The following is a 25,712-nucleotide window of genomic DNA, read 5'->3' on the forward strand; positions in this document are numbered from 1 at the left end:
CAGTGGAACTGACTGCACATAGCAGAAAACTGTGGGAAATCAACTGTTCATCCCTTTGGTGCGTCTTGCACCCGCAGCCACTCAGGGTACAAGACATACCAGAGACCTGTGCTATGGTCGTGGTGGAAAGCACATGGGAACCGTGTTTGTCTCTGCTGCACCACCACCACTCATTACAGTGGCTAAAACCAACTCATGTGGGTTGCAAACACACTGCTAAAGTCAACTTTTCCACCCTGCTCTTTGTAGTGAAACTGTGCAAAACCCTACAGTGCTGGAGATTTGTTTTCCTGCTAACAAACCAGGACCACGTTGTGCTGAACGCATTCAAACAGAGGAAAAGAGCATGCTTGCCCCAAAGACCTTGCTACAAGGTCTCCCCGATCATGTGCTGGCTCTGCTACAGCCTTTCTGAACAATGTATTCTTGCTGCCTCCAAGAATAATAGTTAAATGAGCTGCAATTGAAGCAGCCGCTCTAACAACCCAATTCCAGCTCCACCACCGCAACTGTGCATGGAGCTGTTCCAGGGTGAAGTTCTTTTGTAGTATCACCATAGCTTGGGACTCTTCTCCCATTCATTCCCACTCCTAGTAATAACTGTTGCAGCCTGTTCATGCCATCAGTGACAAAACCAGATGTCATTGCAACTGCTGCAACAACACGTAACAAGGGTTTTTCCTTCTCACTGTTGTGGGAGGAGTGAAAGGAGGCAGACGTGAACTGTAAGTGAATGAAGGTGCTTTGGCTGGAGAGGGGAATGACCCCGAACTTGGTGCATTTCAGAAATAACTAGAAAATGGCACCCAAGGGTGTGTCAAAAGCAGGAGAGCTTTGCTGGTGTAGTGGTCAGTTGTTTCTGTGCTCCCACATCAGCTCGCATCGCACTGACAGATGCTGTGATTTTTCCTTCTGTTCATGCAATGGGTCATATCTTAAGTAGAAGTTAATAAATTGCCTTCTGCCTCTGGGGAGGCAGCTTAACCAGCATTGGAATTGAAGCTGAAAGGATCAGGAGCAAAGACAATGTCAGCGGTGTGTGAATGCAATGCATTCAGCCGCAGCATATCCCACCTCTTGACTTACCTATTCAATAAACTGGAAAGCAAAGAGTCTCCCAGAATAGCCTCAAGGTGTTCAGGGTTGTTTCTTGGCTCTGCCAAAGAGTTTTTTGGTCAAACGACTTTCAGTTTACTTATCTGTGAACAGAGCAGAACATTTCACTGGGCTGAAGGCGGAAAGATTCAAGGAGCTGAGAAAAGGAAGACAGAATAGGTCCTTAGGAAACTGTCAGGATGAGCATGGAGCGAGTTCATCTGCATCCACTGATGCATTGATGCACCATATGACATCTGTTCTTAAGTACCATATAAAGCTGCACAAAATACATACTTGGGAAGAAGGCTGATTCCAGTCAAGCTATAGAAACCTGTTCTTAATCACATTCAGCCGCCATAACTTGTTGCATATAATTCAGAGAAAAGGTTTAAATTAGACAACTAATTCACTAAAATGACATGGAGGAAAGTTTTCACTTCTGTATTTGTATTTAGAGGATAAAAGCAATCAGTGCTCCAGAGGAGGAGAGGAATTTGAGAGTGTTACCTGAGGTGTGAGCGTGGCTGTGACACGTGGGTCTTTGCCCGCTTCTGCACTGATTTGTTGTGTGGCACTTGAACTCTATGCATCAGCTGATCCTTAAGGGTAGTGGTTGTAAATACACCTTGGACAGTTGGATCCTCTGCTGGAATATGCTAGTGCTGCACTAAATAGCTTTCCAGGAAAAAAGTGATGACATGGGGACGTCCCAACTAATAATGCATTTAGAAAAATGTCAGTGAGCTCCCTTCATCTGGTGCACAATATTGACTGAGCATTTCCATGTAGGCTGTTGGGGTGATGTTGGGAAGCACCACAGTAAACACTGGACATAGTTTATAATAAATGCTATTCTGTTGTCTTTCTACTCAAATATTTGCTGCTGCTCCCTCTGGTCTATGATGCTCCAAGTCTCAAGAGCTTCCTTTGAGGGTTGTTTTTCCTCTGCCCTTTCCGTGGGGCAAGGGGTAGCCTTTTGCAGTGGATAAAAATGTAGGTCTGCTTCATTAGAGACTGCTTATAATGGAGTAGTCTTCAAAATGCGACAAGAAGCCCCTCCTTGCTGTGCTGCCTGCACACCTGCACGTGAACACACAGCTGACATAGCAGCTGTGGTTTGCGATGTAAAGCACTTTCCTGACTACCTTCAAACACCAGGATTTGAGGCTCCAGGCACTTCAGTAGAAGACAACACAGCATTTCGGTCCTCTGGCTGCCTCTAACGCACACTCCACCCTCCTTTTGGACTCAAGACGCACAGCTTCAAAGCACACAATGTGCTGGAAACATCCATTATTTATATGTTAAACGTATTCTCCTGCCAGACCAACTTTCTATTCTCTAGAAATATTTTTGGGACATCATCCAAGAATTTCCTGATGAGTTTGTGTTCCCAGCAGGCTGTCCTCAGGGTGTAGGGACTGAAGCACAGGATGGTATGGAGATACTTGTTTGATCTGCTTGCTATGTCAAATGCAAGAGACACAAAAGAGAGCAAGAAGCAACCTTAAAAACCCAGTCTTGTTATTCCAAGGAGGAATAACATCACAGGGGCAGGCACCCCTTTAACCCATTAATCTTCATTAGCTGCCATTGAATTCAGTAGAATAGTCCCCCTGACTTTAGTCTTGTTCCTGCAGAGTCCACATAGGATGAGGCTGTAATTACCTTATGATGAATTTATTGCTCTGCAAAACACAAAGGGAAGATACAGACCTCTAAGCAGGGGAATGTAATGCAGCAGAAGCCCTGATGGTAGATTCTGTCTTAGAATTACATAAAGAGAAAAAAGAGCTGTTGTGATGGACTCTGCAGAGCCTTCGCTGGACCGTGGCTGGAAGCAGTCGCAGACGGTCCTGCGGACACACTCACTCGCTTGCCCCCGCTGTCCCAGAGCTTGGTGCGCCAACGAGAGCTCTGGGCTTGCAGAGTTTGCAGTTTACAGCCTGCAGAATATACAGCCCATTCCCTATCTTTCCCTCTTTCCCCAGCAAACTGATGCTTTGCACTCGCCCCATCCACTGAACATTAACTCTGACAAGGATTCCTGTTCTTTGACTGGGAACAAGATCCTCCCCCGGCAGTCCTGATCAATCTGGGTTAAGATTGGGTTATTATTTTTTTCCCCTCCCATCATCTACACAAAAATATTTGTTGGCTGCTCAGTAGCTAAAAAATCCCTGTTCTTTCAGAAAAGAACAAGAGAAAGAAAGAAACCCATTAGGTCATCCTTTTAGCATTTATGGAGCTGGGGAGGGGGCCAGCTCATGTGAATTCATCAACATTGTTTTACTCCATGGGAAGGGAACTTCTGTCAATCTATCCGCCCACCCCTCCTAATTCCCCCCCTGCAAAGTACCTCATTTGTCGCCTTCAATTAAAAAAAAAATCCTAAAAAATAAAAAGAAACCCATCTCAAAGCTGTGTTGCTTTAGCGCAGCGCTGTGACATAGATCCAGACAAGTAACTCCCAGATTAGGCTGAAGCCAGTTGCTAAGTAGCCAGTGCAACATGATGGTTTTGCTCAAAATGTTGATGAAAAGTCAACACATTTAGCTGAAAATATCAGGGTGCGCCCAGCTGTCAACGGGAGAGCTAGCAACACCACAGCGGGCAGTTGGTGTTTTGGAAGTCAAAGCTGAACTTTTTCCGTGAGCGGATACTTCTTTCTAAACACAGGCAGCTGCTCTCCCTTTTGAAGCACTTTGCAGAGCAGGGAGGGTATGGCAGGCAGACAGGCTGAGCGGTGTAGAGGATGGAGGATGCGGGTGGAGGTTTCTGCACCAACAAGCTGGTTGGGCACTGGCAGGGTCCAGGTGGAGCCAAGAGGACCGCATGCTGTTCAGCCTCTCTGCTTCCTAGGGCCTTTAGCAGGAGCAGAGGACGCTCAGCATGTCTTAAGAGTGGATCCTTTTACCTTAACCGCAATCTCACCTTTGCAGTGGCCTCTTACAAACTGTCTTCCAAACCGTCAGCGTGCATGGGCACTTGCTTCTTTGAAAGAGATATACTATATATGAGATCCTAATATTATGAGCTGTGATGAGATCTCCATCTTTGTCTCCCTGCCAAAAACTATCCCTCACTTCAGAGTAGCCATGGTCTTGCACAGAGGCCAAAACACAGCAATGACCCTAATCAAATGCTGGAAATGTCTGCTGAATCCAAGGGTCCCTAAATGAGTGCTGCAGCAATTTGAATTTCTTTGATCCGACTCCGGCACAAGTTAGAATGGCTCTACAGCTCTCAGCCCCTTGACCAGCCCAGCATTGTGGGCTGGGACTGAAGAGTGCCAGCTGCTAATAGTCCCAAATTCCCACCCACTCCCTTCCCTTGCTGCACTCGGGGATAGAAACCATGGGTTCAAGCAGCAGGAGATGGTGGGGACTGGAAGCAAGACGGTGATGGGGAAAGGCTTGTTTGTGCACCAGCATGCCTCGCTGCCAGCTCTGCTTCCAGTGCTTTGTGCCCCAACACATTTGAGACAAGGAGGAGGGAAACTGGCTTTATGCCCTCTGGCAAATTAATCCCCCCAGCTGGGAAAGCCCCACCATGCACTGTCCTTCTGCCACCCTGGTAATCTCATCTCACAGGGAGATGAATGCAGAATCCACCCCAAAGCCTTTCTGGCTTCTTGGTGGGGACCAGGCAGGCCACGCTGTCCTGCTACAGTGCATGTTTGTGCCTATGCCTCTGCATAGCTACATGTCCCTGAGGTGGTCTTGTGGGTCATCTCCCACCCATGGCCCCCCCAGGGCACGTAGGTGCAGCAGCAAGAGGGCTTCAAGTTTCTACAAAGTGAGGGAGAATTTGAAAAGACCACACTGCCTGAGAGGAGAGAGGGAGGCTGGTTTTGGCTAACCTATAAATAACCACCATTTCTATAAACATCTGCCAGGGTTGGGAGAAACTGAAGGCTGTGCCAGACCAACCCATAATCCAAGCATTCTGGCAAATATTGAGGTGGCAGTGGCTGTGTGGGCCGTCTCCATGTGCAGTATACAAATATTTACTGTAGATTTGCCTGCTGCGGTAACTACTCGTTCCTAGCAACTTTCTGCACCAGCTTTTGTACGTTTTTATCCTCTCACAGTCTGGCTGAGCAAGTTGTTGACTTTTTTTTTTTGCCTACCACCTAATACCGTCATTTGCTGCTTTGCCGGTGCACACTTTGCACCCAGAGAGGACCCCTCAGCCTAAGAGTGCTTTGCAGTGAGATGTGTCAGTTATCTGTAGGTGTAGATCACAGTCTTCATCCCTAGAAAGGGAAAGTGAAAGAGAAGAACATCTGAGCTCTCAGCAAAGAGGTTAAGGACCTGGACAGTATCAGCTTTCAAGTAACACAGACTGAAGAACCCTCTGCAGAAGACGTCACCTTTGAGTGACAGAACATGGCAGAGCAGAAAAATGCAGGCAGGTGCCCCCACAGGACCAGTCTTTGTCCAAGACTGCTTGCCTGCGGAAAGAGCTTTGTTTTGAATATTTTCTAGTGACATAAGAGAGAAACACACAGCACAGAGCAAGCCAGGGTGTGTAAGCAGTTCTGGGTAGCCACAGTAAAGATCTCAACCTTGACTCTGATGGCAGGACGACCTGACAGAGTAGGAAAAGACCATGCAAGCCAAGGGAAGAGACTCCTCACCACCAGGCTGATCTGCGTTGTCTTTTCTGCATGAAATATTGCCAGCCTTAAATTAACTCTTTCTCCCTGCCAGATGGAGTCTTACACATCTGATCCCCTGGTCTACCACGGTGGCATGAAGGTCTCCTTCGTCATCCAGCTGATGAATGCCATTGCCAGAATTGAGCGAGCTCTGCCCAAGCTGACTTTGCCCATCCTGGTGCTACACGGCTCTTCCGACAAGCTCTGCGATATCAAAGGGTCCTATTTACTGATGGACACAGTGCAGAGTCAGGACAAAACACTCAAGGTCATCTTGCTTTCATGATTTTTAGGGTATTACCCTGGCAGTGTTGGCCTGCGCATGAATGACTGTGAGGGGTAGGGAGCGCCTGCTGAGCTCTGGAGCGCTGGAGGCAAAGCAGGGCTGATGCATTGGTGAGACCAAGCATGTTACAGCCCCTTTCACCAGGAGGTAGCCCTCCCCAGGCACAGTGTGGTGGCCTTTCACCAGCTACAGCCGGGCTGTGGGCAAGGGGCGGTGAGGGATCTCAAGACCTGACCCAGGGGTGGCTGTGTACCTAGAGAGTCTCTTGGACATGAAGCAACTTGGTGTAGAAGTAGAGCGAGGCTCATAAGCAGGTAAAGTGCTGACCCCAAAAGCTCTTCTGAACAACGCCAACTGTGTGAGCACCAACCTTACCTCATGCCCCAGCGCGTAAAGGTACAGGGTGGCCCTTCCAAAGCGCCGTGTGACAAAAGCCACTTCGCATCTGCTCATGTCAAGAGAGCCACAGCTGATTAACCAATTGTTAGCACATGAATGAGCCTGAAAGAGAGACAGGGAGACCAAGGGAAAGCTTTTGTCATCGGAAAAATAACTGGATGGTCTGGGCATAAAAGGAGTACAATTGCACAAGGCATGATGGGAACATCCCCCATTGTCCTTTAAACTCCAAGGGCATGATAAGTATTTCCTCCTTCTTAGTGGAAGAAGCAGGAAGAAATGCATGGGGTTGGGACATGCATTATCTTCCTAGAGTGCAGCAGGGTGCTCCAGTAACTGGAGATGCAGATGTCAAGCTGCAATGCCAATGCCTTCCTGCTCACGGAGGGCCAGCACCACCAATGGCATCTCTTTGATTTCATAACCTGCCACATCTAGGAAAAAACCCGACAAGGTGTGGGCAGGATGCGTTGGACCTGTGGGTATTGATGAGAGGGGACTGAAGGCTGTTTTGTTCATGCAGATTTTTTTTTTTCCATGCTAATCTCTGCTCTCTCCCTGGTTGCAGGTGTATGAGGAAGCCTATCATGCCCTCCACAAAGAGCTGCCCGAGGTCTCTACCTCTGTCTTCACAGAAATACTAACATGGATTGGCCAGAAGGTCTCAGCAGCTGGGGAAACCAGCCATGCTTAAGAGCAATTGTTTTTGCAGCTCTTACTGGGGTTTTCTGGGAATAGATGCTTTTCTTGCTAGAAGTCTTTGAAAAAGATCTAACGTGAAGGGACTCTTGGGATATTTTATCATGCACAGCGTAAGGGAGGGTGGGGGGAGAGGCACAGGGTGGGGCATTATTTCCTGATGTAGACGGCCGTTGCCCTAACCTGGGGAAGAATTGAAAGCTGTGAGAGCAGCCATCAAAGCTTTCGCGGTCAGGTGATTTTACTGAAATGGCCCTCACCCACCAAACTCCCCCCATGACTTCCCCTTCTCTGCTTTCGCTGGGGTGACAGGGGTGTATTTATACTGCAATAATTTTTGGTATGTTAAAGAAGTCAGTATCTTCCACTTCATGGTTTTGATTCCAGGTGCGTACAGTCCCTTCCCTGACCCCACCATCCAGTACCTTAAAAGCCCTGGTCTTTGAGAGCAGTAATGAAGGTGCTGGGTAACGAGGAGAGGCTAAAAATGGAGCTGACAGCTCCCTGAAGGTGAAAGGCTGGTTTTCAAGGTCAGACCCCTTTGGATACTGCCTTTATAAGCAGGCCAGGCCAGGGGAGAGCACAAAGAGAGCCTCCCCACCACCCTGCATGTCCTCTGCGAGTTTGCACTCGGGGAAAGGGTGTTGAACAGCTCTTTAATTTTCATCATCAGAGCAGAATCCCAGAGGGGACAGGAGGAATGTGGAATCAAACCCACTTAGCACATTCAAAAACAATGCTTTTCCCAATGCCAAACCTCATCTCCTCTGCAAAATGAACTATTCTGTAAATATTCCTAGGGGCTGCTTTTTTCCCTTCCTTCCTCTTTTTTTTTCCTTCCCTTTTTTTTTTTCTTTTGGAATCAATCACTTGCGCTACTGAAACTGAAAAAGAAAAGCCAGAGTTATAAGAGAATATAGTAATATAATATATGATGTATATAGAGGTGGCTGGGAGCTGGGGAAGAAATGGGAGGAGAGTCTAAAGAAGGGGTTAATTGTTCGTTCTCTTGGCAAGGAATAATGTTGTCCTACCGGGATCCAGTCCTCTCACCATAACTTTACAGTCATAATCTGTTGTTTTCCTTCATCAGTTGGAAAATGTCCTGAAAATAATGCTAGGGAGAAGTGCAGAGCATCTGGTGGGTGGGGATTAGCAGTGGGTGTCCTCATGGTCCACCAGTTAGCAGGAGACCCACAGCGTGAACAGAGATCCCATCCAAGCTCGTCCCAATCTCCTCCTAATCAGCACAGCCACCTCCGGGGCAAATCACCGAGCAGAGGGGCTGAGCTCCCCCCTTTAAGCAACATGGGGAGCTGAAGACAGAGTATAGGGTGCAATCACCTCTATCTTGCTGCACTGGGGGTGCCCAGGGATACTGGTGTACAAGCTGCCATGGAGGAGCTTGTGGACTGGTCCAGCGGTGCAGACAAGCCAAATCCTAGAGCTGCCTGGGTCTCTGGTAGCAGTGGGGCAAAAGGAAAGACTTTAGACCCAGTTATGGAGCAGAGGCATTGTATCAATACAGCAAAAGCTGTGTAGTGATCACAGCGTGGCTGCGCAGCTCAATTTGTCCAGGGTGATTGCCCTCATTATGAATACACTTCTTGGCATTAGCCAAAGGGAAGGGGATTAACCTGCGTCTCTCCCTCCAATTTTGCAAGAAAATGCCTGCAAATGTTGCACAATGAGAGAGTGGAGGATCTCCCCCAGTGACAAACCAGCCCCCTCATTGCCTTCCCTGGCAGCAGTGGGAACCATCACTACTCCTTGTGCCGCTGCCCCCAGGGCTGGATCCCACCTGCGACAGGCGCGGGGGGTCACCCACCTCTCCTCCCCCTTGAAGCCACTTCTGGCAAGATTCAGGAAAGGGACCTTTGTGCAATAACAGAATCAGGGCTTAGTCCCATTCAGTCCCAGCAGCGTGGATGGATGAAGGATGTGTGGATGCAGGTTTATGTCCCTGTAATTGCCCTAAGGGCCCAAGTCATGAAAGCTCTTTTATACAGGTTGATCCAGGCACTTCCACGCTTGTGTTTTCCTGCCTCTAAAGAGAGGAATGAGCTGTAGTTCTCCCAGCAATGCCACCTTTTGATTCAAATGTTATACCAGTGCAATCAGCTGTTCCCACCAGCCCCCACTAAGCCCCTGGTGACACTTGCTATGGGAAGGAGACGATGCACAGGTCGCCTGCTCTGCATCTTCCAGCAGCCTGGCTTGTTGAAGCTTCTTTTCCCGCAGCAAGATCCCTCCTTGTCAGACGCTGCTGGGGAAAGACAGCAAGAGAAACACTACAGCGGTGATAAACCTCACCTGTTTCTTCAGCTGGAAGGGGAATCAAGTAGGTGTGATCCAGTGGTGACAGATATTGCGGGGGTGGTAGCAAGATGACGACTTAAGGATGGGATTTTTGAAAGCACTTTTCCGGAGGAAGTCAGGAGGAGCAAATCAATGCCCACATTCTTTACATCCCTTCCCAAACTGACAAGCACTTTGCTGGGGAGAGGGAAGTGACCCTGCAGCAGGAAGGTCAGAGCCCGTCTGCTCCCTCCAACCTGGCTTCAGGCAGAGGAAGGTGGTCAGTGCCTTTGATAAAATGTGTCCTTTCACCCAAGAAGCATCTGCAGCTCAGCAGAAATAAAAGGAAACCAATTACATTGATCTGGGGAGGGCTTGTCCCTCTGTCTAGCTAAGCTCAGCAATGGCACGTGGCCTGGCGAAGCTGTATTTGAAAATTGGGTTAACAAACAAAAAGTTGAAACAACAACAACAAAGGCCAAACAAGCCCCAAGCCCTGGCACAGCAGGCGTTATTGCCACCCTCAGCCAGTTTTCTGCAGAATTATCTTTCTGAGGAAACCAACACAGGGAAGGTACCCAAAAAAAGCCGGAAGGCTGCCTGCCCCAGCAGCGCAGCCCTCCAGGCAGGCGGCGGAGGGGAGAGGGAGCAGCCCCTTTGCAGGTGGGGAAATGAGCACAGAGAGCCGGAGCCAGGAGCGAATCAGCCGGGGTCAGTTGAGGTGCTGATTTGCACCAGCTGCAGCTCAGCCTGCCCATTCCAGCTCTCACTGCTGTTGCTGATCCCTTACCCTGCCTGTAAGCTACTTTATATTGACCCAGTTAGGTTTCACCATGCCCCGGAGGGATTCTTCCTTTGCTGACCAGATTAGTAATGAGCAGAGCTGCTGCCGAGGGAAATGTAATTAAACTCTATTTTCAAGTGGCAGGTACCGTTTGCAGGGAGCACAGCCGGCCTTATGAATGTTGCTGTGCGGAGCCGTGCCAGAGACTGGTCTGCCTTTGAGAATAGGTGGCACTCATGACTGAGCAATAGCAACATGTAACTACTGTATATATCACCACCTGTAGCACTGAGAGACCGTTCCCCACTGCCTAACTCATCACATTTTCTATTTAGCCTGTTCTTTTTATACCACTCACCTTAGCACACTGCCAGCACAAACCCATTGAGATGACACACACTTTTCCAAGTAATTTCTGAGCTTCTCTCTCTTGTTCCATTGTGCTCCAGTTCAATAAAATACATTTATATATATACACACATATATAAAGACATAGAAACATACACATGTATTTTCAGTGGGAAAAAACATATACAAGTTTAGAATTCTTAAAGGAATACAATGTATATTGCAACTAATAATAAAGTTATGTTTTCTGAACAGAGCGTGTTTGAGGGCGTCATTGGTGACTGCCATCCCTTCGGAGGGTGAGAAGGGAAAGGCAGAGAGAGATTACATTGCCGTTCAGCTTGTGGAGGAGGAGGCTGCAGCCCCCAGGCACTGCCAAATTGCCAGCGTGGCCGGCACCTGCTCCCCAGCCACTGTGACCGGGGGTCTGGGGCAGCCCAATCTCATGAAGGCCTGAGGTTCCCTTTCTGCTTCAAGATCAGCTTTTCAAAGAGACCTGAAATCCACATCCTCATGCCACGATTTGCTACAAGCCCAGAGCAGCACAATAAAAAGTTAGCTTGGGGCACCGCAGGTGCAGGATGTCTTCACATCTAACTTTGACCTAATAGGGATGGCTGGCTGGGTAATCTCAAGGAAGACTAGCTCCACTCTCCTCAGTCAAAGCTTTCTTTTTTTTTTAGTTGTAGCTGAGGTGCTAACTTAAAAAAAAAAAATTAAAAAAGCCCCTGTTCCAAGTGCTTCCCCCACCCCAGATGAAACAGCAGTCTGGAGCTGGTGGAGGAGCCTGGAGTAAGAGGCAAGCTCAGCCTGCTTTGAGATCTGGTTCCCACGCTTTTACAAGCCTGTTAAAATACTATGTTGGTCCCGAACCATACTCAAATCAAACAGGAAGCATCTGCACCGTGGCCAGGAGCAGCAGCCGCTTAAATCCTACCTTTTGCCACCAGCTGCGACTCCAGAGAGGGCTGGGGAGCAGGGACTGCTGCTCGCAGCTCCCCGGTCCGAACCCAGGGTTGGTGCTGTCAGGGTGCCCCATGCTGTGGAAACGTCCCTCCTGCCCAGAGAGCGGAGCTGGGGCTCAGCCCAGCCACAGGCTCCCCTCCTGCCTCCCTCCCTGCGCAGGCTTCAGGGCAAGCTGCTGCATTTGCAAGGGCTCCCCGGCCACTCACTTGCACCCCAAAACGGGTGATGACTGCCACTGCCGCGGCAGGCGACAGTCAGGGCTGCGTGCCCATGTGCCTGCCTTCCGGCTGGAGTCATTAGCAGCTCCAGACCGCACCTGCAACCTCAGGCAACTCATTTCATCCTCCTCATGCCTTTACTTGGTAAATCAAGAGAATAATATTCTCTTTTTGCAGCCCTGCACAGGCTGCACGCCTGATGACAACCTGGCTCACCGGCTCAGAGGCTCTGGCTGATGACTTCGATGGCACAGAGAGCGGAGCCGGGGCTTTTTGCCAAGCCAGCGGGCACACTGTGGCAGTAAGAAACATCAATAGTAACAAGACTTGCTTTAATACCAGCAAGTCCCCAACTCTTTTACCTGGTATTTTAGTGGTTCATTAAGCTCCTCGCAGATTTGAGGGCTGACAGAGGGTACATACCATGGTGTTGCCAGGTTTCCCGGCATCACCACCCAGTGCCAGGCAAGCTGTCACAGCCATAGGTGGCCCTTCTGGTTTTAGCACGTGCTTCTAGTCTGATCCTGTGAGTCTGCAGGAACCTTGAAGCTTTTTACCTATTTCTCTTCCCCCAGCCTTTGCTCGGTCTTGCGTTATCCAGAGCTGGTGGTTTCTCACAGGGTTGGTGCAAGGTGGGGATCAGCTGAAGGTAAAGCAGGAGCCAGAGCAGTGCCATGGTGGGGGGGTATGAACCCCTAAGGAGTCCTCTCTGGCTGCCCCGACAGGGCTGGCAGGGATGGGCAGCCTGCCCGGCTGTCGGGGCATGGGGTGAGAGGTGCCACACTTGGTCACATTGCTGCAGGGACTGTGCCTCCGTCAGACCTCCGGGACCACACAGCCCATCACCCAGGCCAGGCTTAGGCACTGGAGAAGAGCCAAATGCTGCAGCTTCAGTGAGCAGTGAGGAATCTTAATTCAGAAGACTGGCTCAGCATATAAACCATCAGTGCTTCGGTTGCATTTTCTGCTGGCAAATGGTTAAGCGTGGGATTTATAGGCCATCAGAGGAGGAGGGAGAAGTGGGGCTGTAATTCACTCCAGAGTTGCTGGTGCTGGTGAGTGGGGACTCGTACCTCTCCAGCTGCCACCATCCCTGCCCAGCCTCGGACAGATCTCCGTCACAGGCAAAGGGGGGATGAAGCCAACGGGGCCACGCAGGTGCCACTGTACCATCGGAGACCACCGCTACTGCGCACCGTGCCAGCAGCCTGACTCCTGCCGCCGCTGCTCCTGCTCACTCCAGGCTCTCAAAAGCCAGGTTTTTCGGGCAGCTGTTTGCTCTTCTCTCCACGTACAAGCACAAGAAGTCTCCTTCATGCACAGGAACAGGGCGATGCTCTCCCAGCTTATCAGTCTGGGATGCTCTCCTTCTCCATCCGATGGGGAAGCTGTCGATGCAGAGCTACCACTCGCCTTCCGGCTGCTCTCCCAACAACGGCCTTATTAAGCCTAACAGCCACGTCCATGAGCAAACAGTGCAGAGCCTGCACTTCCCAACAGGAGCAAGCCAAACAACCGGCCTTCCCGTGGCCACCGCTCCTCAGGAAGGAGGGACACAGGATTAATTTCCCTTCCCTCCGGAGGAAGCTCTTTGGAGTCTGGAAACATTCCAGGAATTCAGATGAAAAACAATTCCTAAGAGATCAATTAAGAGTTTGGATGGATCGCATGATATGCACTGGTGTCTAAACAGAGGAAACTTGGCAAAGAAAGCTGCTTGGCCTGGGGGGGGGGAACCAAGGGGAGGGCAAGATGTCCAGCATGAAAAACACTTGTAAGAAAACACACAGAGATGAGAATGGCAGAGGTGAAACAACAGCAGCTCGGGTGCAAAGGATAAGCAGTACCTTCCCTGCGTCAGTTTAGGAAGGGTCCATGAACAAAGGCAAGAAAGCCCCTGCCAAGGCCACGGTAAACCCGGCCATGCGCCAGAGCCCCAGGAAAAGCCGGGCTTTCCAGCCTTCCCAAGGTCAGCAGCCTTCGTATCAGAGTCGCGCCTTTATTTAGATGAAAAACCATGCAACAGCAACACTAGCAAAGCTGTCTTCAGCCCAACACAGTGAACCCTGGAGCAGGGGGGATCCTCATGCTAGAAAGAAACAACTCTGGCTCCCCATCCAGAGAAAAAAAACATTTTTTACCCTCACACTGGACTGCAGGGTCAGGTTCCTGCTGCAATGACAGCAACGAGCCGCCTGCCCGAAGCACAGGGCAGCCCTTGTTATCCGTATCAAAAGCCCCGACAGTACTGAGCTTCCAGGGCTCACCCCATGCGCTTTTAACACCAAGCCCTCTCTTCCAAGCGTGTGTACATCCCACTCTGCGGCTGCTCTGCGCCAAAACCCAGCCCGGGGGCACTTGTGCGACTGGCAAGTCCTGGATGCCCAGCAAATGCTGGACTTTGCACGCAAGACTGATCTGCCCTGACACCGCAGCCAGCACTGCAAGCACTGCAGTCGGCAGAGCAAGAGAAGTACTTTCCCCTTGAGTGCTTTCAGACCTGGAATACTGTGGTTTAATTGCATGCATGATTGGAAAAGGTCACACAAAATTAGGAAACAAGAAATACCATCTCCCCCATCGCCGGGAAGGAGCAGTCACCCCAGGAGCAGCATGGCCAGACCCAGCACCGTGAACAGCTTTGAAGATGCTGTGCCCAACAGGCACTCAGACGGGAGAAGTGGCATGGCAGGAAAAGCTTTCTGGACAATTCATCTGAAGCATTTTCAGCTTCTCAATGAGAACCTTTGGGAAAGGGAAGGAGATTGAACTTGCCGCCAACAAACTTGTTTTAAAACTCCTGGATAAAAGTTCAGTTTTAGATCCATGGAGGAGGGGGGTGGAAGGAGTTCTAGAGAGCAGATTGCTGGCTCCTGTTATGGAAGCAAGCTTAATAAAATTCATAGAAATATTGGTGGTTCTGCTATGCTGTGCCAAGAATGTGTTAGAATAAAACCTTCTGAGCAGAAGGGAGAGATATAATGTCATCTCAGCCTTGATATGAAAGATCAGCCTTCATCTCCTAAAGCATATCTCAAGGAGCAGTAACTAACACATTTACTTGCCTTCCCTTCAGAGCAGGTCTCTGCACAGCCTCGCTTGCACGGTTCATCACTGTCACAGCCTTGTACGAATGGTACTGGGATGACCCTGGCTTGCAAAGAAGTGATAAGATAAAAGAATAAAGAGAGAAGCATTTTTTCTTACTGGGGTTTTAATGACACCCCAGCACAACACAGACCAGCTCCGCTTCCTCCATGAGAAAGCTACAGCAAGTTACTTCGGATTTATTTAAAAAGACCAACCCCACCCTACCCTGAGCCTATGAACCGATGCATCCGGCCATGCCATCGCACTCCCTTCACCTCCCTCCTTCCTAACCCGCCACGCCAAAGCAATGGCCTCGTGTTTTGCCATACCAGCAAAGAGAGCAAGGCACAAAGCAGACCCACTAGCAGAGAGCTGCAGTCAGGAGGGAGCAGATCTCACTTTCCACTCCTGCTCCCTTTCCCCTCGAGTTTGCTCTGCCGGTAACAGGAGAGCGAGCGAAGCTCTCACACTCATTTCTCAGAGCTTATTTTGGAAACCGAGCAGCCAGACCCTCGGGACCAGAGCTAGCTCTTTGCATGGTACTGATCCTCTTCCAAGGCTTTCTTCAGTCTCCTGAAATGCCCTTCAAACCTTGTCACAAACTTGTAGGCTTACAAAGTTAACCACAACTAGGAAAAGTGAAAGGCATATGCATGCCTGCCCCCTTCCCCAAATGCTGATCGCACGTAGCTTGAAGCTTGTAGCTTGGCTTTGGCCTTAAGGGTCTGCATGTCCACAGCTGCACCCAAATGTGGCTGCTGTCCCCTAATAGATAGGCTGCCTCTCTGCAGACCTTGCCTTGGTTATTGCTGATAACCCACCACCAATTTGCAACCCTAGAAAAGGGGTTCTCTGTCCTTCTCCCTCAGCACTTCTTCAAGGCAGGCAGCAACCCTGGTGGAGCCAGCACCTTTATTCAAAACAGGCCCTGACTCTTGACAAATGGTTTGCCAGTGTGGCCTCTCTTATCTTAATAAATTTGTTATGTCCAATCTGTTTTAGCTTAGAAGGCAAAACAAAAACCTGCTCTGCCAGCACACCCACCCCCTGTGAGCAGAGAACAGAGCCAAGCCTTTGTTTCCCATCACCAGCCCTAGCTAGGTTCCTTCATCCCTGGGAGCTGAGCACAGACAGACGCCATCCAGACAGACGCCATCCAGCTCCCCAGGCTGTGACGGGCTTTGCCAGGCTGCCCACAGCAAGAGAGAAAAACTCGGTGTCACTCTGAGCAGACGAGTCTGTCAAGGCACACCGACTGCGAGCTGTTACGTGGGAAGGTGCCATCTCCATAGTTGGACCATGACTGTACCAACATGAACAGCTCAAGCCTCTTAAAGAGGCTCTTCGTTTACTCCAGGCTCTCACAGCACAATGATACTCCTTGTAAGTACTGTTTGTTGAGTCCCAAAAGCCAGATTAGTGCTTGAGCTTTTCAAAGCCCCATCCCTTCCTTCAACAGCATTAGTCATTCAGAAGCTATTAGCATCACCCCCTGAAAATTGCACATTCCTACATGGAGCCACAGGGACAGGCTTGGATCCCCGTTCCCTGAATGCCAGTCACACTCTGAAGTCAGCAGGGGCTGCACACAGGCAGCTCAGTTATTGCCACCGAAACTATTGCAGCCACCCAGACATACAAGAAGGCAAAAGCAAAAATAAACATCTGTGTCCTCAGAGAGGGGAGGAAGAACTGCCCAGGCACTTCAACAGACTCGAAGTTTTGGAGAAAACACATGCTTCAGAGGCTCTGTGAATGCACAGAACAAATCAAGAGTAGTTAAGCACAGAGGCTGAGAAATCTCCATCCTCAGATTTAATGGACAGCCAGCAATGACAAAGGTACAGGGTGACAAGAGAGGGAGAGACAACTTACCTGCTGGGGGCTGCCCAGAGCAACTTTCTGAGATAAACATCACCTCCCTGACACACCACCACCCCTCCACTGACCAAGCCTGTGCCATGGTGCTGCTAATGGAACAGAATAATCCTGGGAGAAAGGAGCCAGTAAAAAGCAAGGCGGTGCTTTCCACTGGTGTTCTGGCAGGACTGTATGAATAGGTCACCAAGGGAGGAGAGCAGAGTCATGCTTTCCTCACTGCTTGGAAGCCAGGCAGTGCAGAGCCAGCCCTTGGCCTGGGTGCGGGAAAATAAGCTGAAGGAGCCCACCGACTCCTTTCAGAAATAAAGCCTCACTGATGTTGTCAATTGGTAACAAAGAGGCCACAGCAGGAACAGATATAGTGAAATATACTATTTTATTGCTGCACACATGCTTACACATTTCTTCTTAAATATATTGTTGCCCTGATAAATTTTACAATCTTCTTAATTCAACAACTGGCTAGTAGTAAATAGAAAGGACAGAGGCAACAGAACACAAAAAGGACACTGGCAACAGAAGAAAAATCAAAAGGTTTTTATTTCGTGATAAAATTACTTGCAGCAAGAATAAAGTGAATTCAAATGTAAGTTTTAACCTGGCTCATCTTAATTAGAGAGCTTGCCTGCATGCTGACCATCTGCTTATGCATGCTTTTTGATAGCCCTATTTTGCCAAAAGGGATGGGGGGGGTTAAAGGACCCCGAGTAATTGCACAATCTGACAGGGCTCACAGATGTGACCACTAAGTGCACGCAGACAGATGAGGCATTTGCTTGGCAGCCCGTGTGGAACTGCGCTACTGGGGAGGCAGATCAAAAGGCCACACTGACCTTTTCTCCCACGTGTACAACTGCAGCCTCACTTGCTCCACCCTTAAGGATGCAGGAATGGAATTATTCAAGAGCAGCCATATGGAAAACGCCTCCCAGCACCACTGCCCCTCCTCTGCCTTCCTCCTGCTTTGCCCACTACCAGTGTCCATTTTGGTTTAGCAGCTGAGGCATCTGCAGAGAAAAGCATTAGCACATTCCTCAGTAATCCTTGTTTCTGCATCTCGTTCAGTACAAGCAGAAGGCAAAGGCCACATTCTGTTCTCTGGTGGCTCCGTGCAAGACTTGTGCAGGGCTGTCACGAGCACTGCTGTGGAAAGCCGATTACCAAGACGTCAGATGCGGAATTTATGCAGGAGGAGCAGAGGGGATGTGCTAAACTAAACATCCTGCTTATGTTCAGTGTCATCTTCAGCCATAAAGGGAGAGAAGAGAAACGCAGGGGAACTGAAACAGCTGGGTTAAGCTGTTGTTTCTGTAGCAGGCTTTCACGCGCCTGACACTCCACTGAGCAAGAAAACAGGCAGTTCTGCTTCCACCCTTCTTTCCCCAAAATATATGGGACTTCATATTAAAGCTTTCTCAATAGCTCTTCCCCTCCTCAAGTCTACCGAGATGCCTTTACCAGTTCAAGCTGTGCCGGGCTCTTTGGTGGTCCTGTCAAAGCCTCACCGAGCTTAGAGATGGACATGGAGGTACGTTCCACAAACGTACGTTCCACAAACGCATAGCTCCTGTCCATGTCACCACCCCAAACAGAAGCACACTCCTGCTGCTCCCTGCCTCCGCGCAGCAACACACCCCTGCAGGGACACATCCTCTTCCCTCACTCTAGTATGGCTGCAGAAAGTAAACCACAGGAACTCCTTGCACTTCCTCACAAGTATTTTGAAACAGAAGAATTGAAGCACGCCCTGCTTGAATAGCCCTGCAGCCACCATCCCCTGCCCCAAAGAGACTTGTTCTGCAAGAGAAACCAGATAAACACAGATGACAAAGTGAACAAGCATCTAGGGTCCAGTTAAGTCAATGCACCTCATTCCTGCCCCACCAGCTCCGTCCCCAGCTTGTTAGTGCAACTCAATCCCGACGTGATTTTGCCGAAGTCCAGCTTCTCTCAAGTACAACAGCGAAACGCCAGTGCCCCCTCCTCACTGCAACCGAACCCAGCCTGCCTAGTGCAAGTGGTGCCCAAAGCCTGCCCACATACATGCAAACAGCTTCAATGCATACCAGATACAGGTAGATGCTCTGAGAAGGGGCAGTGAGGCTACAGTTCTCACACGGTGCGGGAGCATCAGTCTCTTACCTGGTGAGATTAGCAAAGAAGAGAAACCCAACCTCCCAGTACATCCACACCTGAAGCAAATCCCTGCCAAACGCTGGATCTCCAAACCCTTTCCTTAACCATGTAAAGCACCAATACCATTACAGAAAACAACACTCTGAAGCTGCGGGGGATCCGTGCCCGGTTCCCACCTCAAACACTAAAAGCACACCTGACACGAATTATTTCAAGCTCTTGCCTCACAAAGTGACCAAAATGACCATATGCGTTAGTAATGGCAGCCCACTGCCAGTACAAGATTCCCCGTGTGCTTCACACAATGCCTTTTCTCCCTCCCAACTCACAGCACGGCGAAGTATGCCCGGCCTGCGCCTTGAAGACCTGAGACTCTCATCACATGCCATTCTGGAGGTGAACAGCTCTGAGGGCAGCCTGTTTGGCAAGGCAAACTTTGTGCAGGGGTATCGCCTGCGGATTGGTGCCAAGGAGAAAGAACATCATTACCCTCATTAGAAGTCCAGGGAGACAACACGAGATAACACGACCTACTGCAGAACACAGATTCAAAAACATTCATTAGTACAAACAGTGAATTTCCTGGAGAACAATGAAGCTACAAGGCTCAAGGCTGAGCAAAGCCAGAAGGTCGACAAGTGGGACAGCTGCCCTGTGAGAGACCCAAAAGGCCCCTTTTTTCTTTTAAAAAAAGATTTCCGGTGACCCCTCTTCCCTGACCCACCAATCAAGTCAGTTTTGCTCTACCACAGTGGACAAAAAGAAAGGGAAAAGCGCTGTTTCCCAGAAGAAGGTGCTTCCATCCCCTATTAGAAAGAAAAGGGGTGTTTTCCCTTTTTTATGCATTGAAAGCTACTGCTTTCTAAGAACGGAAGGACTCTGGTCTCTACTGTATTCCCAAAGATGTTTGTTCAGAAAGCAAAGCTTTTAAATTCTGAGCACTTCAAAGCAATGAAAAGCTAGGGAAGAACTGGAAATCACTTTGGTTTTTTTTAATCTAAGAACTAGAATAGCAGCTGAAGGCAGTGCCTTCCACATAGCCAAGTATGCCTGTGTCGATGTTAGGGAAGCACTGCCCACCTTTGCCAATCTTATAATGCTGACAGTGAAAGAAAGGCCACCTCCTTTCCAATATACTTATTTGGAGAGTTTAATCCAGTTTTCTTCCTCCGCTGGTGGCAATTCAACAAATCTCCTGGCATGAACCAGTTTCAGAGTTGTGTTGTTGGGCAACAGACCAGGATGGGTCCTAACACTGGGCAGTAGCAAGTCCCCCAGAACAGCTCCCTTACCATCCCCAACAGCTTGCAGTCTCCTACCCACAATGTATGGTACAAAGCGGCAGCTACTGATTTGGGTTGAGCTTTGGGAGCTACTTCTGAAAGAAGAAACAAAAAACAAAATAAAACCAAACACAAACCAAACACGTAAATGTCCAGACATAAATAAATTAAAAAGAAACCATGCCTGGAAGTGGATGGGAAGTAGGACAAAGGAGGGGAAAAGAGACATTCAGAGACTCAGATGTTCTTGCACTCCAAGCCAACCCAGCGGGAGCTAAGCAGGCTGCATATGACAGGCAGGATTTGCACGCATCAGCACTCAAGCCCTATACTGGCCAGGAGGTTTTCCAGAGCTTCAAGTTTCTGGTTGGCTTCCTCGATGGCACTGTAAGTCTGCACGTTGCTGGTGATATGGAAGCGGATGTCATCAACCAGAGGAATGGAGTCAGTCTCCTGCCGTTCCTCCACAGCCTCCGCGTTCTCCTTCACAGCAGCCACAAACTCCTCCAACTCCACCAGCTGGACAGGGTGGAAAAGAAACCGTTAGGAAGACAAGATGACAGGTAAAGGGATGTAAAGGGTTGGGATAATGGGCTCAGCCACTGTTGAGGGATCCCACAGAAGAAAAAGGGAACGCTAAAGGGTACATGGAGACCCAAATCTTCCTATGTCTCCTACAGACACCATTTAGAGATCCTGCCATTCACCCTAAGGAGGCAGTAATACTCCAACAATAAATGGTCACAACAGTAAGCAATCTACACCTCAAACAGCTCACTGTAATACCCGCTAACTAAGCATCCATAGTTCTGGTATTGGGGCACATGAATATACACAATAAATACTCCCTCCAGAAAGGCTCCTCAGCAGGAACCAGGAGATGCTGCCAGACACTTCTGGGAAATGTCCTGCAACAGGCAGGACAGTGGGTGCTTGTGCCCAGTTCAGAAGCAGGAGCCACAGATGACTATCTCCACCATGGCTCTCAGCCCCACCACCAACAGCCAACCAGCAGATCACAGCAAGGCAGCTGCTCTGTTCTGCACCCAACCTGACAGAATCAGGTCACCCATGAATGATGTTGCACCAAGTTCCCCAGGAACATGTGGTGTGCTGAAGGGTGAGAGGCAGCTTCCGTCTGTCTATATTACCAGCCTGTGCCTGAGCACAGCAGGTTGCTGAGCCCAGCTCTATGCTACACACACTGCCAAAAATCTCTCCCTGTTGCCATCATCAGTGCATCTCTACAAGATGCTGGCAGCTGCTGATGCCTGAACAGCTGGGATGGCTCCATTTATGCCAACACCCTTAGGAAGGCACATTGCCAATGCCGGGTCTGAGGACTCCCACTCAAGCTAGAGAAGGGGAATGCAAGGGGAACATACAATCAAAGCCCTTACCTTGCCCGATTACTACCTGGGATATTCATGCAGCTTTCAAACCAAATCCCTTTTTCAGAAGCCAGAATCTGGGTGCATGCTGATATGTCTATCATCCCCAAGCTATACACTGAACAGAACAACAGCCTCAGAATAATTTCCTTCGCTGTTTTCACATGCCAAAAAGAATTTCACACCTTTCAAGCTGCAGGTGAAAATGTTACATCCCCATGTGAACTGTACAAGCCATTTATAAAGATCTGTCTTGGGATAAGAACACCCCGTATATTCTACTTTATCCTTCTGTATGGCAACTTTCTCCATGAGTCCTGAAACTTCAAGCAATAATCACTCAGGATTACACTTAAATGGAGCCCCATAAAAAAAACCCTTCAGTGTTAGATTCATTACTTCTGGCTGTTCAACAGCCAAATTTCCCCTGTGGAAACCCCTACTGTTAGATTTGTCATCCGGGAGGAGATTAGAGATCACATTGATTACTCCTTTCTATAGCATTATGCCAGGAAGAACTCCCTCCAGCAAACACCAAAAAACGTTTCCTGCACAGAGCTCCTCTGCACACCCCACTGGGTTCTCTAGGCTGCAGCTGGTGTATTCAGGCAACACCATTGTTGCTCTGGGCATGGTGGCTGAAAGCTTGGTGAAAGTCACCTGCCCATGGCACCTGCAGAACTTTTTGGGCAGGTTTTTCACCCCATAGTCCACAGGGATATGCTAGACAGCCAACAGCATCTGGCTTACTGCAGCGACATCAGGTACTGCCACACTCCTCATCCTCTGTCCTAACTCACCATGTGCTTTGTTACTTAACTGCAACTCATTTTCAGGAAACACATTAAACCAGAGAGGGCAACCATTTATTACAGACCAAAGTGCAACCATTACATCTGTTGTATCTATGGCTCACTGTGCAGTTAGATTTATGGGCACATGTGGTAAATGCAGTGGGGAGTATTTCTGCTACCTTCTCGATGATCTTTGCCATGTACTCCGTGCACTGGTCCTCCAGCCGGGTCAGCTGGAACAACTTTGCAATCCTCCAGATGCTGACAATGTTGTCCTCATCGAGGATCTGAGCCAAGGTCCTGCCACAAAGGCGCTTGAGCCCAGGCAGCAGGTACATGTCTGCCACGCACAGCACGTCGTAGGCGTTTTCTGGGGACAGCTGGCAACAGAAAGAGGGGAATTACTGTCCAGTCATACCCACTTCACTCGTCTCTGGCAAACTGCCGCCTTCTCTTCTGTCTTAGCAGAGATTCCCTGAAGTGTTGTTTGGTCCATTACCGGACAAGTGTTAACAGTACTATGGAGAGACAGGAGCTCGATCTTTCACGGCTAGGTCATCCACTCAGTTACCACAAAGGAGTTTAAAATGCTGCAGAGGCAGCTTGCTCAGCACAAAGCAAGAAGTTTGCCATGCTGCAGCTAACGCCTCTAGCTAAGCACAAAGCAATGCTGAAACACTGAAATGCAGCCGAAATCTGGCTGATAAGAAATGTTCAATGTGGCAGTGGAAGGAGGTCACTTTTACCAGAGGTACTGAAAGCCCTTCAAAGGGACAAACGGAACAGGCTGGCAGAATAGAGCACCTTTTCCTCCCATTTTGTACTGCTGGACTTGCATTTTGTGAAAAACGTGCAAAATTCTCCTAAGTTACTTCCTCAAACTGGTGCTGCTAACTCAGACAGCACAACCTCCCTGGCACAGGGATATATCCAAGGACAGAAAATTGCACCCCAAATAAACTATAGGTGAGGCCCAACTAGGTAAGGAACAGACTCTGCACATCAAATACTACTGGAGCTTTAACAGGCATTCAAACTGAATTAAATTCATGCACCAGATGCTCAAGCTTACACTGTTGCGAATGGCCTGTAACATTTTTCAGTCTCTTGAGCTAGAGAATCACCCTCTTGGGTACTTTTGCTCTTTGCTAGTGATCTGAGGATAAAAAATGCTGTAGATAATGCTGGAGACACCACCTCCAGCTTCACTCAGTCTCTTCCTCCTGGCTGGGCAAATCCTATTTTAGACGGCTGACTACATCACTAACCTAGAACTAGAGCCTCTCTCTGCACAGTTCTGTTCCTCCTAACGTGAAGTGCAAAGAGCTCAGTTACCCACATCCATTTTAACAGCAAATCTGCAGGGTGCAGCATACCCTGGCTGTGGAGGAGGCGAGATCACTTGTGTATAGAGACCAAGCCACACCAATCTAGATCAGGGAATGGTAACTCTGGTGCAACACGGTCCACTTCCCTGATAAGTTGTCAGCAGCAAAAACACTGCTGTCCACATCTACACATGTGGTTGCTCACTCTGACAACTGTGGAAGCCTGATTATTTCTTCCCCTACAGCTGCCCACACCGGTGTTCGGAGAGACTACTCCCAGCAAATGTCTCCGCTGTGTAACATCCTGCAACAGCTGTGCAGAAGGATGCAAGATGTATTAGAGGCATACCATGAATGCTATAGTGCCACAGTGGTGTAACAAAGCTCTTGGGGTTATTAGTCAAGTGCTGCTTTGTCCTTTCATAGGCTCCAGGAACCTCACAAGTTGGAGGCGTTTGAGTCAGTACTATTGATGGCAGCAGCTCCCAACTGCTTCATCAAGGCAAACCTGGCAAACGTTCCTCCAAAAGCTCCCCTTCAGCCCACACAAGTATTCTGATCAGCAGCCTCTCTTTCTGCCTGGATCCCTTTCTGTACTCTGTACACACTCTTCTCTCCAACTGCAAGCATTGTCACTACTACATGGCAGAGAGACATAAAAATCCTTTGGAAAAAGAAATGTGGACTTGGGAGTGCTGACACTTGGCTGCAGAAAGCCAGGGCAGGAAGAACACTCCACATATAAGTGTGGAACTTGAGCTATATTCCTGTTTTCCTGACCATTCTTCCTGGTGTTTTTTCATAACAGATGAACTCTATGCAGAAGCTCATATCTTGGCTGCTCAGTTTGAAATCCAAGCTGGTTTCTGTGACAGCACCATTCTGCACAGAAAACGTATGAGCAATACCCTTTCCACTCCTACACATTGTTGGTCTGTCCTCCTGCTCCAAGTCCAGACAGGGCAGCTGAGACACCCCTTGGAAAGGAATGGCTGCTTAGGAAACATCCTTCCTGTGAGCCATCACGAGGAGGGCAGGCAGACTGGAGAGGTGCAAGGGAACAGGGTCACGCTGCAGTGCGGTCACAAGGTCAGGGGAGTCTTCACAACCTCAACATGCTTCTTTCCCTCTCTGCCTGTCCTGTCAGCACATGGCTGAGGGAAGAGTGCAGACAAGTGAAACATCTACTCTCTAGCATACCAATGGCAATTCTGCCCTTGCTGCCTGCTAAATACATCGCTCCCTACCACACATTCCCTGCTGCTACCCGGAGGTGAACAGATCAGCAGAAACAAGGTCACAGCTGTGTGCACTCTCTGTATGTGGCACCTAACCCAGAGCACAAATACTGCTTGGGAGAAGTGACACTGGCAGGTGCAGCATCATCTCTGATCACTGCCCTAATGCCATAATGTGTTCTGGCATCTTGTAGCTAGACCTGCTGAAAGCATTTGCCACAAAACCAAAGCAGGAAGCTGCTTAAACGCTGAGATTTGCTGCACCTTCCATTAGGCTGAAAACTAGGTGGTTAAGGCCATTTTGTTACTGCTTGCGATACTGAGCACAGCAAGGCGTTGGTTTCCCAGTGGAACCTCTGCCCACCCCAGCAATAAATAACAGTGGAAATAATGACTTGCTACAAATGGAAAAGTGGGCTGTGATGCCAAGAGTAAATAAGCAGAATCTCTCAACCTTTCCACAACTCCAAATGTGTTCAATCTGCCATCTACTGGCAGTTGCTCACTTCATCCTTCCGCAGAGCCCAAGAGGGAAATCTGCAAAGCCCTGCATTTATCATGCCAACAGACAATGTGCAACCTAATTTCCAAATTTTTGTTATGGGATGAAAGACTAGGGATTTGCTTCCCGAATGTCACGCACATAAACTAAATCCCTGCCTGGCTAACAGCAAGTCCCAGTATGTGGGTTCCTGAGACAGAAGTGAGGTAGCAGAGTAGGGCAGTGGGATTTAAGAAACCACACACACTGCCCCCCCCTCCAGATGCTGTGGGAAAACACAGCGGTAAACACCTCCAGAATTAACCAGCAC

General features: G+C 49.1%; 2 protein-coding genes across 2 annotated transcripts in view; one reads left to right on the forward strand and one right to left on the reverse strand.

The window, feature by feature from the left end:
* The window catches only part of MGLL (monoglyceride lipase), a 66,780-nt gene extending 55,953 nt beyond the window's left edge, over positions 1–10,827 (forward strand). Inside the window, exons 7-8 of the mRNA XM_059823070.1 lie at positions 5,814–6,029; positions 7,015–10,827. Of these exons, the coding sequence (XP_059679053.1) occupies positions 5,814–6,029; positions 7,015–7,140 (342 nt within the window). The 3' untranslated portion in view covers positions 7,141–10,827. The remainder of the gene's footprint in view (positions 1–5,813; positions 6,030–7,014) is intronic.
* Positions 10,828–17,099: 6,272 nt separating this feature from the next.
* The window catches only part of ABTB1 (ankyrin repeat and BTB domain containing 1), a 28,569-nt gene continuing 19,956 nt past the window's right edge, over positions 17,100–25,712 (reverse strand). The window contains exons 11-12 of the mRNA XM_059823113.1: positions 22,514–22,714; positions 17,100–20,668 (exon numbers count right to left, since the gene is read on the reverse strand). Of these exons, the coding sequence (XP_059679096.1) occupies positions 20,462–20,668; positions 22,514–22,714 (408 nt within the window). The 3' untranslated portion in view covers positions 17,100–20,461. The remainder of the gene's footprint in view (positions 20,669–22,513; positions 22,715–25,712) is intronic.

Source organism: Gavia stellata, chromosome 12 (assembly GCF_030936135.1).
Source record: "Gavia stellata isolate bGavSte3 chromosome 12, bGavSte3.hap2, whole genome shotgun sequence".
Lineage (NCBI taxonomy): Eukaryota > Metazoa > Chordata > Aves > Gaviiformes > Gaviidae > Gavia > Gavia stellata.